Source organism: Eptatretus burgeri, unplaced genomic scaffold, assembly GCF_056783735.1.
Source record: "Eptatretus burgeri isolate ZD-2024b unplaced genomic scaffold, Ebu_testis_v1 Ebu_testis_scaffold_88, whole genome shotgun sequence".
Taxonomy (NCBI): domain Eukaryota; kingdom Metazoa; phylum Chordata; class Myxini; order Myxiniformes; family Myxinidae; genus Eptatretus; species Eptatretus burgeri.
This window is the reverse complement of record NW_028222038.1, coordinates 1-16,811: the sequence shown is the minus strand read 5'-3', so window position 1 is coordinate 16,811 and position 16,811 is coordinate 1. Positions and strand designations below refer to the sequence as shown.

At 44.8% G+C, this 16,811-nt stretch overlaps 1 protein-coding gene across 4 annotated transcripts; it reads right to left on the bottom strand.

Moving 5' to 3' along the window:
- Nucleotides 1-901: 901 nt before the first annotated feature.
- On the bottom strand, nucleotides 902-16,723 carry LOC147007589 (uncharacterized). 4 transcript variants are annotated; one of them, XM_085866822.1, is made up of 4 exons: nucleotides 10,212-16,720; nucleotides 10,074-10,136; nucleotides 9,755-9,817; nucleotides 902-6,577 (listed from the first exon to the last, which is right to left on the bottom strand). In XM_085866822.1, the coding sequence occupies exons 1-4, from the start codon at nucleotides 10,270-10,272 to the stop codon at nucleotides 2,028-2,030; spliced, it is 4,737 nt and encodes a 1,578-aa protein (XP_085722948.1). In that variant the 5' UTR covers nucleotides 10,273-16,720; the 3' UTR covers nucleotides 902-2,027. The 4 variants fall into 4 exon arrangements, with proteins under 4 accessions (XP_085722948.1, XP_085722949.1, XP_085722947.1 ...); XM_085866823.1 differs by having other exon boundaries at nucleotides 9,178-9,817; nucleotides 10,212-10,234; XM_085866821.1 differs by having other exon boundaries at nucleotides 9,755-10,136; nucleotides 10,212-16,723.
- Between the last annotated feature and the right edge of the window lie 88 nt (nucleotides 16,724-16,811).

Here is a 16,811-nt window from a genome sequence, read left to right as displayed (position 1 = left end):
CATACGTGCCCGTACGTGCGTGGCCGTACGTGGAATTTTTGTTTTTTTTAAACAAACAAAAAAACTTTCAAACCACGTGCCAGAAACAACAACCACACAAGCCGTTCCTTCGCTCTCGCGTGGCCGTACGTGCAACCCCCCATCCCCCCCAAAAAAACTCAAACAACCACACAGTCCATTCCTTCGCTCTCGTAAACGACGACTGGATTGGGGCATTGTGTTTATCTATAAATGCGCAGAAGAAATCGAGGTATTATTATTAGAACACAGTAAGTCATCACTATCTGGAAGTAGTGCGTGCCCGTACGGACTGTTCACATCATTCCACGAATTATCGCTTTCATTGAAGTAACAACTGCTGTGATACTTACACAAACAGAGTTAATTAAAATCCAAATTGAAATCAAGTTTACCTCCCTGTCTTTGCTGGCCATGACATTCGCTGCCATTGACCATTGCCACTCCGGCGCCATGGTAACTATGGCGCCCTTTCCCCATCGGCCACGCCTACGCAGCAATGTGTCTTGTCATTGGTTTGGTAAATAAATGGCCATAACTTGGGAAGCACTTGTCCGATTAATATCAAACCTTGACAAGGCACACACTCAGGTCCCCAGCAATATACCTGGCAAGTTTCAATTAGATCAGGCCAGTGGTTATCGAGAAACAGCAGTCACACACACACACACACACACACACACACACACACACACACACACACACACACACACACACACACACACACACACACACACACACACACACACACACACACACACACACACACACACACAGATTGCTGGAATTATAGATAGATATTCGCTGAAAAATAACTATAATCAGATTAAAGTGCCAATTTACATTAAACTCGGAAAGTAATCAATGATAAAGGCTGAAACAATTGGGAAAAACAAACAATTTAATGGTTCACACCTGTACACCTGATCATAAGGACGAACAAAGAATAAACCCTGACAGGTGATGTGAAGAACTTCCTACAAGAGGAACAAGAAACACAGTTATGGGATTGAAGATATCCCAAAGTTTGAGAAACAAAACAGAATTCCAGTTCATGTTTACAATCTATGCTCATAAAAAACACCCGTGCGGGAGTGACGGTCATCTCTGTGAGAAAATGTATAGCCTCCTGAAGGTAGGGCAGTTTTTGCAAACTTTGAAGTCACTTGACGCGAAAACGAAAGCGAAATTCGAAAATCCGGCCCGACCAAATTTAGATATTGTCCCATAGATTCATTTGCTACAATCAAATTCAAGATCGCTTGAGAAATGGCGGAGGAGATAGAATTTGAAAATCGTCATTTTCGCAACTTCAAAGACCTCGCGACCTTGACCTTCGGTGACCTTGAAAGTCATACCATCGTGTACGTCTCATCGACCTCTATCAGGATCGCTAATGACCAGATCTCCCGCTTCATCTTCATTGTGAACGGACGGACGGATCGTCACCTCTACTCTCAACACCAATATTATTAGGTCATGTCGAAGAGATGACCTAAAAAGGAAATGTGTTTGAGTGCATTCCTGTGATTGTGTGTTTGAGTGTGTCCATATGGGTGTGTATATGTGTTATGTGGATGCATGTGTGTGTTTGAGTGTATTCCTGTGATTGTGTGTATTCATGTGGTTTTCTGTATTTGAGTGTGTCCATATGGTTGTGTATATGTGTTTGTGTGCATACATGTGTGTGTTTGAGTGTGTGTGTCTACCTCCATTTTGGTAAAGGGTCATGTTTGTTCGAGCAAGTTGTGAAGTTTTCTTGTTCTCAAAGTTTTGTTCCGATGGTTATTTTCAGGATCATCAATGAACACAAGACAGCCTCCAACTGTAGTTAGTTTGTAGTGATATTCATTCCCAGGGATGTTTTTTGAAGATCTGTGAGGTTCTTCTTCATCACTCCTGTTTCTGCAGCAATCGCTGACACAATGTCGACACTCTTCAACTTCCAGGTTATTTTTACTTCATTTTCCAGATCCCGGTATTTGGTTATTTCCCTGATAGCACGATGTTCACACCGAAGTCGCTGGGTCCTCGCACCTCTGTTGTATTTTTTGATGACGAGACAAACTTGATGAGTGAGAAAACGCCTTGTTACACACAGAACACTTGTGGGGTTTATCCCCAGAATGAACTCGTTCATGTTGATGTAAACTTGATTGAGAAAACGTCTTGTTACACACAGAACGCTTGTAGAGTTTATCTCCGGAATGTACTCGTTCATGTTGATGTAAATTTGATGATTGAGAAAATGCCTTGTTACACACAGAACACTTGTAGAGTTTATCTCCGGCATGTACTCGTTCATGTTTATGGAAATTTGATGATTGAGAAAATGCCTTGTTACACACAGAACACTTGTAGGGTTTATCCCCAGAATGTACTCGTTCATGTTGATGTAAATTTGATGATTGAGAAAATGCCTTGTTACACACAGAACACTTGTGGGGTTTATCCCCAGAATGTACTCGTTCATGTTGAGGTAAATATGACAAATCAGCAAATGCCTTGTTACACACAGAACACTTGGAGGGTTTATCGCCGGAATGTACTCGTTTATGTTTACGTAAAGATGATGAATCAGTAAATGACTTGTTACACACAGAACACTTGTAAGGTTTATCCCCGGAATGTATTCGTTCATGTTGATGTAAATTTGATGATTGAGTAAACGCCTTGTTACACACAGAACACTTGTAGGGTTTATCCCCGGAATGTACTCGTTCATGTTGATGTAAAGATGATGAATCAGCAAATGCCTTGTTACACACAGAACACTTGTAGGGTTTATCCCCAGAATGTATTCGTTCATGTTTACGGAAAGATGATGAATCAGCAAATGCCTTGTTACACACAGAACACTTGTAGGGTTTATCTCCGGAATGTACTCGTTCATGTTGATGTAAAGATGATGAATCAGCAAATGCCTTGTTACACACAGAACACTTGTAGGGTTTATCCCCAGAATGTATTCGTTCATGTTTACGGAAAGATGATGAATCAGCAAATGCCTTGTTACACACAGAACACTTGAAGGGTTTATCCCCGGAATGTATTCGTTCATGTTGATGTAAATTTGATGATTGAGTAAACGCCTTGTTACACACAGAACACTTGTAGGGTTTATCCCCAGAATGTACTCGTTCATGTTGATGTAAATTTGATGATTGAGAAAACGCCTTGTTACACACAGAACACTTGTAGGGTTTATCGCCAGAATGTACTCGTTTATGTTTACGGAAAGATGAATCAGCAAATGCCTTGTTACACACAGAACACTTGTGGGGTTTATCCCCAGAATGTACTCGTTCATGTTGAGGTAAATATGACAAATCAGCAAATGCCTTGTTACACACAGAACACTTGGAGGGTTTATCGCCGGAATGTACTCGTTTATGTTTACGTAAAGATGATGAATCAGTAAATGACTTGTTACACACAGAACACTTGTAAGGTTTATCCCCGGAATGTATTCGTTCATGTTGATGTAAATTTGATGATTGAGTAAACGCCTTGTTACACACAGAACACTTGTAGGGTTTATCCCCGGAATGTACTCGTTCATGTTGATGTAAAGATGATGAATCAGCAAATGCCTTGTTACACACAGAACACTTGTAGGGTTTATCCCCAGAATGTATTCGTTCATGTTTACGGAAAGATGATGAATCAGCAAATGCCTTGTTACACACAGAACACTTGTAGGGTTTATCTCCGGAATGTACTCGTTCATGTTGATGTAAAGATGATGAATCAGCAAATGCCTTGTTACACACAGAACACTTGTAGGGTTTATCCCCAGAATGTATTCGTTCATGTTTACGGAAAGATGATGAATCAGCAAATGCCTTGTTACACACAGAACACTTGAAGGGTTTATCCCCGGAATGTATTCGTTCATGTTGATGTAAATTTGATGATTGAGTAAACGCCTTGTTACACACAGAACACTTGTAGGGTTTATCCCCAGAATGTACTCGTTCATGTTGATGTAAATTTGATGATTGAGAAAACGCCTTGTTACACACAGAACACTTGTAGGGTTTATCGCCAGAATGTACTCGTTTATGTTTACGGAAAGATGATGAATCAGCAAATGCCTTGTTACACACAGAACACTTGTAGGGTTTATCCCCAGAATGTATTCGCTCATGTTTACGGAAAGATGATGAATCAGCAAATGCCTTGTTACACACAGAACACTTGAAGGGTTTATCCCCAGAATGTACTCGTTCATGTTGATGTAAATTTGATGATTGAGAAAACGCCTTGTTACACACAGAACACTTGTATGGTTTATCCCCAGAATGTACTCGTTTATGTTGATGTAAATTTGATGATTGAGTAAACGCCTTGTTACACACAGAACACTTGTAGGGTTTATCCCCGGAATGTACTCGTTCATGTTGATGTAAAGATGATGAATCAGCAAATGCCTTGTTACACACAGAACACTTGTAGGGTTTATCCCCAGAATGTATTCGTTCATGTTTACGGAAAGATGATGAATCAGCAAATGCCTTGTTACACACAGAACACTTGTAGGGTTTATCTCCGGAATGTACTCGTTCATGTTGATGTAAAGATGATGAATCAGCAAATGCCTTGTTACACACAGAACACTTGTAGGGTTTATCCCCAGAATGTATTCGTTCATGTTTACGGAAAGATGATGAATCAGCAAATGCCTTGTTACACACAGAACACTTGAAGGGTTTATCCCCGGAATGTATTCGTTCATGTTGATGTAAATTTGATGATTGAGTAAACGCCTTGTTACACACAGAACACTTGTAGGGTTTATCCCCAGAATGTACTCGTTCATGTTGATGTAAATTTGATGATTGAGAAAACGCCTTGTTACACACAGAACACTTGTAGGGTTTATCGCCAGAATGTACTCGTTTATGTTTACGGAAAGATGAATCAGCAAATGCCTTGTTACACACAGAACACTTGTGGGGTTTATCCCCAGAATGTACTCGTTCATGTTGAGGTAAATATGACAAATCAGCAAATGCCTTGTTACACACAGAACACTTGGAGGGTTTATCGCCGGAATGTACTCGTTTATGTTTACGTAAAGATGATGAATCAGTAAATGACTTGTTACACACAGAACACTTGTAAGGTTTATCCCTGGAATGTATTCGTTCATGTTGATGTAAATTTGATGATTGAGTAAACGCCTTGTTACACACAGAACACTTGTAGGGTTTATCCCCGGAATGTACTCGTTCATGTTGATGTAAAGATGATGAATCAGCAAATGCCTTGTTACACACAGAACACTTGTAGGGTTTATCCCCAGAATGTATTCGTTCATGTTTACGGAAAGATGATGAATCAGCAAATGCCTTGTTACACACAGAACACTTGTAGGGTTTATCTCCGGAATGTACTCGTTCATGTTGATGTAAAGATGATGAATCAGCAAATGCCTTGTTACACACAGAACACTTGTAGGGTTTATCCCCAGAATGTATTCGTTCATGTTTACGGAAAGATGATGAATCAGCAAATGCCTTGTTACACACAGAACACTTGAAGGGTTTATCCCCGGAATGTATTCGTTCATGTTGATGTAAATTTGATGATTGAGTAAACGCCTTGTTACACACAGAACACTTGTAGGGTTTATCCCCAGAATGTACTCGTTCATGTTGATGTAAATTTGATGATTGAGAAAACGCCTTGTTACACACAGAACACTTGTAGGGTTTATCGCCAGAATGTACTCGTTTATGTTTACGGAAAGATGATGAATCAGCAAATGCCTTGTTACACACAGAACACTTGTAGGGTTTATCCCCAGAATGTATTCGTTCATGTTTACGGAAAGATGATGAATCAGCAAATGCCTTGTTACACACAGAACACTTGAAGGGTTTATCCCCAGAATGTACTCGTTCATGTTGATGTAAATTTGATGATTGAGAAAACGCCTTGTTACACACAGAACACTTGTATGGTTTATCCCCAGAATGTACTCGTTTATGTTTTTGTAAATTTGTTGATTGAGAAAACTCCTTGTTACAAACAGAACACTTGTAGGGTTTATCCCCGGAATGTACTCGTTCATGTTGATTTAAATGTGATGATTGAGAAAACGCCTTGTTACACACAGAACACTTGTATGGTTTATCCCCAGAATGTACTCGTTTATGTTTTTGTAAATTTGTTGATTGAGAAAACTCCTTGTTACAAACAGAACACTTGTAGGGTTTATCCCCGGAATGGACTCGTTCATGTTGATTTAAATGTGATGATTGAGAAAATGCCTTGTCATAAACAGAACACTGGTAGGATTTATTCCCAGAATGTACTAGTTTATGTTGATGTAAAGTTGATGAAGTGGTAAATGCCTTGTTACACACGAAACACTTGTGGAGTTCCCCGTTTCCTTGGATCTGCTTGATCACCTTTAAACAGCTTCTGTAGTTGTTGGAAGAGACACTGCTCGATCTGTCATTGTCCTGAGAAGAAGGTATTTGCTGATTGAAATGACCTTCCTGGTCGAACTGGGCAGAGTTGGTAAAAGAAACGATTTTCATTTCTTTATCTGTAAAGACAATGAAACACAAAACTAACTGGACAGCATCTGAAAATGCATCATCAGAATAACATTTCAATAGTATGTAATTACTAGACGTACTCAGGTTTCAACAGGAAAGGGGTCGAAGGGCGAAAAAGCAAAAGGGGCCTGAGGTGTCCAAATAGTCTGAAATTGTCCAAAGAGTCTTCAGAGGTCTGTCGGTCTGAAAAGTGTTGTGAGGTTCGAAGAAGGTCCATACATATCAAAAGGGTCTAATTGGGTGCGAAGGGGTCTGACAGGCCTCAACAGGGTCTAAGTGGGTATTAAAGGGTCGAATGCGGTTTACAGGGTGTGGAGGAGTGAAGCTGTCGTAAATAAATTAACTCTGGAGTTCAAAACGGAAACAGTGGGCCAGATGACCTCCTCATGACCGTTTGAAACGCATATTTAGGTGCATTGTGGTTAAAAATCTGAACGTGGAAAGTTTCATCGTGAATTAACTTTCAGAGCTCAAAGCAGTGAGGTCACAAATAAAAACACATTTTACTTTGACATCAAGAGATGGATAACCGATTTTCCAACTGCAGACTCTTCTTCCTCCCTCTTCCTCATCTTCTCAGGGAGGAGGCGTCACTTTTTTTTCTTCCATCGACCAGCTTGTAGTGAGATCTCTTGGCAAAGTCTTGGCTCACAGAGAAAAGCTCCATCAGAACCTCATTCAAGGTTACGGGAAAGCTCACCCAGAAACGTCCAAATTTAACAGGTCATTTTCATTTGTGATGAAAAAGGTCATCACATCATGGCTCTGGAAACACCCCCCAACCCCCTGGAAAACTCAACAACGTTTGGACATGCACCCACCCCTCCCCACTCCAAACCCCAACCCCCATGCGTTGGGCACGTGAGAGACATCGTGAGAGCGTGAGATTTGTCTGGATTGAAAGACATGTTTCATGTGTTGGACAAGTTTGTGATTTTACCCAGATCTGCAGAGAGTGAAGAAGCTGCTGCTTTCTGGTCTGAGAGATGACAGATGGTACAGCAGAGGGTGGAGTCATCAGCACAGAGATCAAGAGAATTTTCCAGAGAGTCAGAGAGATCATTGATGAAAACCAGAAAAAGAACAGGGCCCAGAACGCTGCCTTGAGGAACTCCAGCCTGGACAGGAAGAGGGGATGAAAGAACTCCATTGAGAGCCACACGTTGACTGCGACAGGAGAGGAAGTCTGCGAGCCATGAGTGGAGAGTTTGGTGAGCAGGGCAGGGTGCCAGACCGTGTCAAAAGCACGTGATATGTCGAGGGACATGGGTTTGATTTCATGTCCGGCATAGAGGACCTGCATCCATTGTTGGGAGAGAAGAAGCAGCACACAAAGGGAAGAGTGACCTGGTCTGAAACCAAATTGATGATTGGAAATCAAGCCATTGGAGAAGAGGAAGGATTTAATGTCTGAAGCGACAATGGATTCCATAACGTTGCTGATGATTGGGAGAAGGCTGATTGGTCTGTTGTTGCAGGAATCTATTTCAGCACATTTTTTATGCAGGGCAGTGATGTTTGCTGATTTCCAAGCAGATGGCAGATGACCTTGAGCAAATGAGAGGGTGAATAGAACAGAGAGAGGATGAGCAAGAGCAGAGGAGGAGGTTTTTACGACACATGGGCTGATGCCGTCTGGACCGGTTGCAGAATCTTAGTCGAGGTTTGACAGCAAGCTATCCACCTTGTCAGAAGAAGAGGACACAGAGTCCAGGGTCAGTTGGGTGCGACTGGGTAAGGTGGGCACAGAATGCGATGGGTTTCGGACACAGGATTACGATGAAACACCGAGTTTAAGCATTCCGCCTTTTCACGTGCGGTATCAGCAGTGCGGCCATTTGAGGTAAGGGAGGGGATAGAGGGGGAACATACACCAGAAACAGATATGATGAGACGCCACCAGGATTTGGAGAAGGGAGAGAGGTTTGAGAGTTCAGACGAGCTTAGAAAGATGTTGTTTTTTGGCTCTCCTGAGGGTAGATACACTTATTCCGACCTTTATGGAAGGAACTGAGATTGCCCTGAGGTGGGTTTGCTTTCCATGAGGCAAAGGCAAGTTGTTTCAGGACAACTCCCTCGCCACAAGCTTCAATGAACCATGGGCGGGAGGAAGGGTTTGACAACTGAAGACGAGAGGGGATAAATCCGTGCATGAGAGAGAGCAAGTTTCTTTAAAAGAATTCCCAGGACGAGTTGATGTTGGAGAAAATAGCGGTAGGAGACCAGTCTCGAAGTTTGATGGCTGCTTGAAGATCCTGCCAGTCGGCCTGAGTGAAATGCCAGACTCGACTGCGGTGAGCTGGTTCTCCAATAACAGCCAGAGAGATGTCTACTTTGACAAGCACGTGGTCAGAAGAACCGATAGGAGCGGAGGAAGAACAGCAGATATTTTCAGGGAACTCTCACCAGAAAACCTGGTGGGAGAGACGGTTTTGTCGCCGACAACCCGACCGTGAAACAGGTTATTACAGGTTTACATGGTATCTGCAGCAAGTCACAGATATAATCTGGCCTGACCTTCTGGTGGAACTGCCTAAATCCAAGATTGCTGCTCACGTCCACTCATTTGTTCCTCTTTTTTCCTTACCTGTGTAACCAACTTCGAGATTCTCTTCAATCTCCTTCTTCCCTCCAGGTTTTGAAGACAGCTGTTCCCCACCATCTCAAATCATCCCCCATCCAAAACGATGATCTTTTTTACCCTCGTTAACCCCCACCCCACCCTGTCCTCCTTCCAAATTTAAACTTTATCTCCTGAGAGTTTTCTTCTGTGTCCATCTTATCCACCCAATTACTCCTCAAACCCATTTTTCGTCTGCCGCCCACTGTCTTGCCCTTCAACTCCGCTGTTGGTGTTTCCCTCTCTGCTGAACTCCTTTTGTTCTGTTGTGTTCTGATCCGTTCAGTGTACTCGTACTCGGTATTTTCATGGATGGGAGTTCATGTCGGTGACCGATCGATTCGATCACACCCGTCGGCCACGTGCAAGTTCTCTGTGAACGTCTCGACGATCGAAACAAATTCGGTTTCTAAACGAGCTTGGGGTTCGAGTACCTACACGGCATGAAGGTAAGTACAACGTCTGTCTGGACAACAACCTCCGCAGAATGTACATTAATCGTTGTTTGTAAATGGTACAACGACGATGTCGTTGAGGTTCAGACCTTCGTCTTGAGAGGGCGATTCATCCACAAACTCAGATTTGATGTTCATTTTCACAACAAGATCTGGGAAAAAGAAAAGGACAAAAACAAACGTGTCAGGAACGTTTAACAGTTTAACAATAACATTCATTAAAAAAGGACAACAAGGTGATTCAATTAACCACGGCAGGGATTTACTACACGAACCCAACCAACGTGTCCACCAAGGTTCATCCGAATCCGTCCACAACTTTGTGAGATATCGTGATCCTTCACCTTCGGTGGTGGAGGGAATGAGTGTCATCAGGAATGAATGAGGGAATGAGTTTGTGGGCCAAACCTTCGTATGGAGGGAACGAATCATCCACGAACTCGGACTCGATCTTCACCTTCACAACACCATCTGAAACACGAACAATCCGTGAAAAGGAAACATCCAGGAACCACAAGATCTCGTCACTGAGAGAACGTCACGTACCGGGTCCGGACTCCTCATCCTCGGGTGAACCGATCGTGAATCCTCCCGGATCATCGCGCATCGCGGTGACTGCAGGAGACTGTGAGGAACCCGAGTCGAGGGCCCGAAGTGTTGTGGAGAAAGTAAATCACGTGATCACGACACAATCACGGTTTCCCAGAGGCAGATTCGCGTCGCCGGACCACGTGACCGATGAAGCAGGAAAACTCATCAATTGATCGTGTTCCTCGAAAAAACTACCACACAATTAAAATTCTGAATAATAATGACATTAATATTAAAACTCAGAAGCCAACCTGAACAACAATAATATTTAGTGTTGATCCAGCCTCTGATCACCTGGTGGCAACAACACCGTCGTTATTACGCACTTCCGGTTTCCTCAAACGGTGTTTTGGAATGCGCCGAGTCTGCATCTTATATTTATTATAATTCTCTCCTCACTCTCCGTAACCGCACCGGTCGACGAAGAGATAAACAATGTACCACACGTTAAACATTTTCAAGATAGAAATCAAACCCAACCGTGTTTATACACCGCCCAGTGTTTTACATTCACGTATCCGAGAATGTTCCAAGATTGACGTCACCAGGGGGGGGCGGAGCGTGCGCAATAAAACCCTTTGGTTGTGGCTTCCCTCAGGGTGAATCATGTGCATGTTTCCTCAGTGTGGAAGACTGGAATGGTCGGCACGTTTGTTTGTCCAGGAAACAACAGATTGGTGACGGAGGTTGTTGATTGTTCAGGAACCCTTGACGATGGCCGTGTTTGGAAACATTGTCGCCTTCGAGGAGACAGATTCATCCATCCATTGGGACCGAACGTGTCACCGTCATCGGTCCAAAAACGAAGTCTGACGTCAGCTTAAAGGGGCTGGAAGCAGAAAATGGCGGGGTCAGCCGGTTCATGGAGAGACTTGGGTGGAAAGGTGGAGCTAATTTGATTAATTGTTTTTAACCAAAGGAAATGCAAACTTGGTTCGAGTGAAACTTCCCTTTGAATGGATTCCCCAAAACAAAGTGAGGGTGAAACAACTTGGATAGATAGACATAGATATCATCACCGATGCACAGGATACTCACACATTAAAAAACAGCTCCTGTGATTGGGTCAGTGAGTGTACAAGAACCATGACACACCAATGTGACAATGTTAATGACACTGAACATGTTGGTGTGCAATCTGATTAAATCTACCTCGAATTGGTTTACTGAGTCTTCCTCTGTGACGGAGCTGTCAGTGGAAAAGACTGTCCATATAGAGTTTGAATCTTGACTCGGCGATAAACTGCCATCCTGGTGTTTCGCAGGCAAGGCGTACATGTCGATGTTTGTGCACCAACCCTTGGACGATCTCACAGTGCCTTTCCCAAGGAGGTGGTGAGTTGTTGCCCGTACACTCAAATTATTCCTCCAATCCACAGGGGGTAGTACATCAGCTGCACCCCCCAACCCCCAGCAAACCCATATTTGTTTACCTGTACAGCATGGCTCACAGGTATACACACTCACCTCTGAGCCATCTCACCTGAGCTTGAATCCCAACCCAGCCATAAACTGTCATTCCGGTGTTTCGCATGCAGGGTGATTCGTCAATGTGTGTACGATCCCTCGGATAGACGTTAAACGGATGTCTCGACTGGCATCATTCCTTGGTGGTCGTTAAAGATCTCACGGTGTCCTTCGTGAAGAGTCTGAAAGCTGTCACCAGCACCATGGACAAATTCCAGATTCATACCCAAGCCAGCAAAGGGTACATCAGTCCATCCGAGCGAACGGAGTTTACCTGAACCGTGAGAAGTTGGATTTTTGTCCATCTTGGATATTGAATATCATCTTGTTTCGGAAACTAATTGCTTTAAAATGTTACAAGTTTATCTGAGCATTTCAGGATCTCCAAGTGTTGGGGTCTCGCAGCTCAGAGACCCGACTCCTTTGCCTGGTTCGGGTTTGGATCGAATGTGGCAGCTGCGATCCTTGGCCATATCCGACGTGCTTGCTTTGCGAAAACAAAGCTGTACTTCAAGGCAGGTGTGTCCGAAATGTTCTTGGCCAAGTATGCTTCAAGTCCGTTATGAGGCCGTGACAAAAAATTTCAAATTAACAAAGATCCCCCATTCCCTTGGTCACGTGGTATTCATTTCACCTACAGGTATGTAATGCACAATATTTTTTGCGCTCATTTTAGTGAAAAAAGGAGAGTTAACATCAAGGGCAGGAGATATGGGAGAGCAGCACTGAAGAGAGATTCTGCTTGCAGAACCTGCCAATCTGCTCGAGTGAACTGCCAGACTCGACGGCGTTGAGGCTGGTCTCTGAGAATAGCCAGAGAGATGTTCACTTTCCTTATCTTTCCCTTAATTGTTTATCATGTGTTTGCCGCACTGTCTTAATTGCATTCTTGATTCTTTCTCTTCTGTGGGCTGACATGATGGCCTAGAGGGTACGCACACTTGCTTCAAAGTCGTCTAGCCTGGGTTTAATTCCTGACCCAGCTATAAACTATCAGCCTGGTGTTTCACAGGCAGTGTTGCTCATCAATGTGTGTACTGTTCTTCAGATGGATGTAAGGTGGACATTATTCTGGAACATATATTTGTAATAAAACACTTCAAATGCATGGTAAAAAAAACCGTGCCTTTTCAGATACGTTCACACGTCCCGCCAGACCAGGGAAGAGTCGTTCTCGCCTGCTGCAGTGGAGATGACGCAGGGTGCTGGACTTGTCCACTTGCCTGCCATGAGTGAGGTTGTGAATTACCAATGCATCGGACTCAAGATGAACGTTGCCAATGATGATTGTTGTCGCCTCTTCCATAAGATGAACTGGAAGATGTCGGTGATCATGTTGACCGTTGTGATTGGCTGCCTCTTTGACTTGAACAAACGTAAGAAGTGGACCAACAAAGCAACACCTTTGATCGCAGAGTTCCACTCCGAGAAACGTATTGTGACGTCCACGGGACTTGAATAGTCCTGCCAACGTAGAATCAGCCGAAACGATGAAGGCGGTTTATTTTTTTATAACCCAAAGATGGCGGTTTTAATCGCTCTACAGCAAACGGGACGAGGAAGGTGGGACGAGTAGCTTTTCACTGAGTTAATAGTGTTTATTTCTCTAACCAGAAATAATAATAAGACTCGGCAAGAGGAGGGATGCGGGGCGATTCGACGGGATGGTGGTGTGGGTTCGGGCGTGGGGAAAACACAAACAATTCCAATGGCGAAACAAATCTCAAACCCTCTAAGGCGCCAGGTACACACAAACACACACACACAAAACGTAGCTCGTCCTGGTGGTCAGGCTGGCCCGTGGTGTAGACGCAACAGTCCCTGGATTGGCACCGGACGAGCTGGCGTTGCGCTCGTCAGGGGCAGGAGGCACCGTGGTGATGTCGACCTCCTGGTGTCGGCCCGAGTCCGCTCACAGCCGCCAGGGAGCCAGTTCTGGCGCCAAGATGCGAGCAGGAGAGGGAGGCAGGTCCGTCCGCCGTTCGACCCCGTACTCCGAGCCAGCAGAACCCCGGAGCCAACCGAGGTGAGGCACGAGGCACAGCAAGGCCACGAGACACGACGAATCCAGGAACGAACCAGCGCAACAATCGAGCACGCTCCGACCCAACAGCCCCCACCAAAACGCTTTTTCTTTATCGATCTTCTTCTTCCACCCCTTTTCCCCGAACAGAACCTTTTTATCCTCGAGTCCTCGTCACTTCCAATCGAGCCCTTTTATTGGCCCTCTGCCGTCGCCTTCCGCCAATCGTGATCACGGGGCGGAGCCATCCGCAGCACTGTCCTGTTACGTCACGGCAAGCCTCCAGGGAATACTAAAAGGGTTTACGCAGACACACTTACCCTAACCCGTCTCCCTATCTAATTACGTGACAATTATCATTTCCCCCTTGAAGAAATGGACATTTACTAGACAACTTATCATCACTGAATTGCTACTTATTACATCGAGATCCTGGTACACTCGAACAGCATGGCATACCTAATTAAACATCCTAATTACCCTTTGAATGCATACCGCCCCTCAGATGTAACAGTATTTAAAAAGAACGTTCATGCTTGGAAGTTAATACGGTTATGGAACGAAACTCCGGATCGTTAACCAACTCCACGGCAGACAAAGTGGGTTTAATGGGTCGTTCGGAATCCCGGAGAAATCGCAGAAATTCTCGGTGATCCTCACGCACAATGTGTGTATATGTATGTATGTGTGTGTGTGTTTGTGTATGTGTGTAGGTATGTGTGTAGGTATATGTGTATATGTGTGTATGTATGTGTGTGTGTATGTATGTGTGTGTGTGTGTATGTTTGTATGTGTGTGTGTGTGTAGGTATGTGTGTGTGTGTGTGTATATGTTTGCATGTGTGTGTGTGTGTGTGTGTGTGTGTAGGTATGTGTGTATATGTGTATGTATGTATGTGTGTGTTTGTGTATGTGTGTAGGTATGTGTATGTGTGTATGTATGTGTGTGTGTATGTATGTATGTGTGTGTGTGTATATTGTTGTGGTTACCAAATTCGCAAACCACCATTCAGGTCCCTTAGGTGAGGTATCTCGGTAAGTACATGTGTAGTTAGGCCCAAACCCGTTGTCTAGTGGGAATACATGTCATTTATGCGTGCTGCGACTCTTCAGGATAGCCGTTTTTCTTTTACTATCTTTAATTTGGACCAACCGCCATTGTTACCACCACCAACCACCGCTTCACCACAACCGCCACGACCTTCACGTCACACCTCGCAACCGTCGCATCGCCACCGTTCTTGCGCCGCCTGTGGGTACCGGTGTTGGACTCGTGCAGGGCGCGCGCCGAACAGCGTGTACAAAATCACGGATTTTGTGCTTCAAAAACGGATCAAAAACGACACACGCCCACTTTTTGCCGTCCAATCGGTGAGCGAGGGGCGATTTGGCCCCGCCTCCAGGGCGTTGGAGGGCGATCGATATATGCAAATTTATGGATCAAAAAGCATTCACGCCCACTTTTTCTCGGGCCAATGGGGAGGCGAGGTGAAAGGTCGAAGGGAGGGGGTCAAAGATGAGAGGGCGAAGCCACGGGGCTGATAAAAAGCGACCGTGTTCGTCAGTCCAGAGAGTAGGAGAGTCGAGAACAGAGAGTTAAGACTTCGCGGGCGGTGGAGTTGGCAAGAAGGAGCTGGTCGTCGTGTGCGTTGGAGTCGGAGCGGAGGGGACGGAGCTGTGGAGAGGCGGCGAGGGCAGACGAGGGGGTGCTCGCGTCGTGCAGGGAGCTGCACCCCAGGGAGGCCGACAGCGCGACCTGGCCGAGGTGGAGACGCTCGTCGCGGGACAATAAAAATCCTCTATACCCAGAGCATCAGCAACCCCCTCCTGTTTCCCCCCGCGCTGAGATAGTGCGACCAAGGGGGCCCCTTTCCCACCCCCTACCAGACACTGCCCGCGAGGCCCACGGAGTTGAGGCACCATCGCCGCTCCGCGTCTCATCACCAGACGGGTAGGCCCGACCCGGTCTCGGCCTCAGGCCCGCCTCATCCTTGAGGGTATTCTTTCCTTGGTTTTGGGTATGTGTTGTCGGCGCCGTCTGTGAAGTAAAATTGTATAAGTGTTGCCGTGTGCTCGTGTAATCGGTATTAGATCTGCATTGTCGCATTTGCTTTTTGTGTAAATTGAATTGTGTTTTTCTTTTCTGTTTTCTGTTTTCTTTTCTGTTCTGCTTTTGGTGGAATTGAATATGTGTGCTTTCCGTTCGTCGCGAATAAATGTGCTTTTGTGTTGAACTGTTTCCCGCTTCGCTTCGTCATTTCCTTAATTGAATCCTCATCTTGCTTCACGTAAAGGGTTGGTAGTGGGCTGAATACGCCCGATAATTAATCGAACCGTCGAGGTCGACGAATAACACCGCTCGGTTATCCCGATAGTACGGAACGGGTCGCTTAAGTGGCCCGTGTCCGAAGTCGACCTGCGGCGAGGTGCGATCGCCCGGTCTACCCTCCGCGTGGGTACTTAGGTAGGTCGAATTTGGCGAGCAACCCTATCCCACGCGGGGGCTGATTGGCTCGATCGCGGTGAGACCGAAAGGTCCACCCGTGACTGGTTCCCGGCGTTAGTCCAAGAGGGTCACGACTGGATTGTCCGTCCGGTGGGCGACGTGCTGCGATTCGAGTTACGTGGCCGTCAGCACGCCGGCGGGCGCGAATCCGCAACAATATGTTTGTATGTGTGTGTGTGTGTGTGTGTGTAGGTATGTGTGTGTGTGTATATGTTTGCATGTGTGTGTGTGTGTAGGTATGTGTGTGTGTGTATATATGTTTGTATGTGTGTGTGTGTATATATGTTTGTATGTGTGTGTGTGTGTATATGTGTATGTATGTGTGTGTTTGTGTATGTGTGTAGGTATGTGTATGTGTGTATATGTATGTGTGTATGTATGTGTGTGTATATGTATGTGTGTGTATATGTGAATGTATGTGTGTATGTATGTGTGTGTGTTTGTGTATGTGTGTATGTATGTGTGTGTATGTATGTATGTGTGTGTATGTGTATGTATGTGTGTGTATGTGTGTGTATGTATGTATGTATGTATGTGTGTGTATATGTGTGTGTATATGT

Coding starts and splice junctions, on each gene's coding strand:
- LOC147007589 (XM_085866820.1), bottom strand. CDS start 10,097: ATGATTCGTTCCCTCCATACGAAGGTTTGGCCCACAAACTCATTCCCT. Junction 6,578..9,754: donor ATCGCCCTCTCAAGACGAAG/GTCTGAACCTCA, acceptor TTGTCTTTACAG/ATAAAGAAATGAAAATCGTT.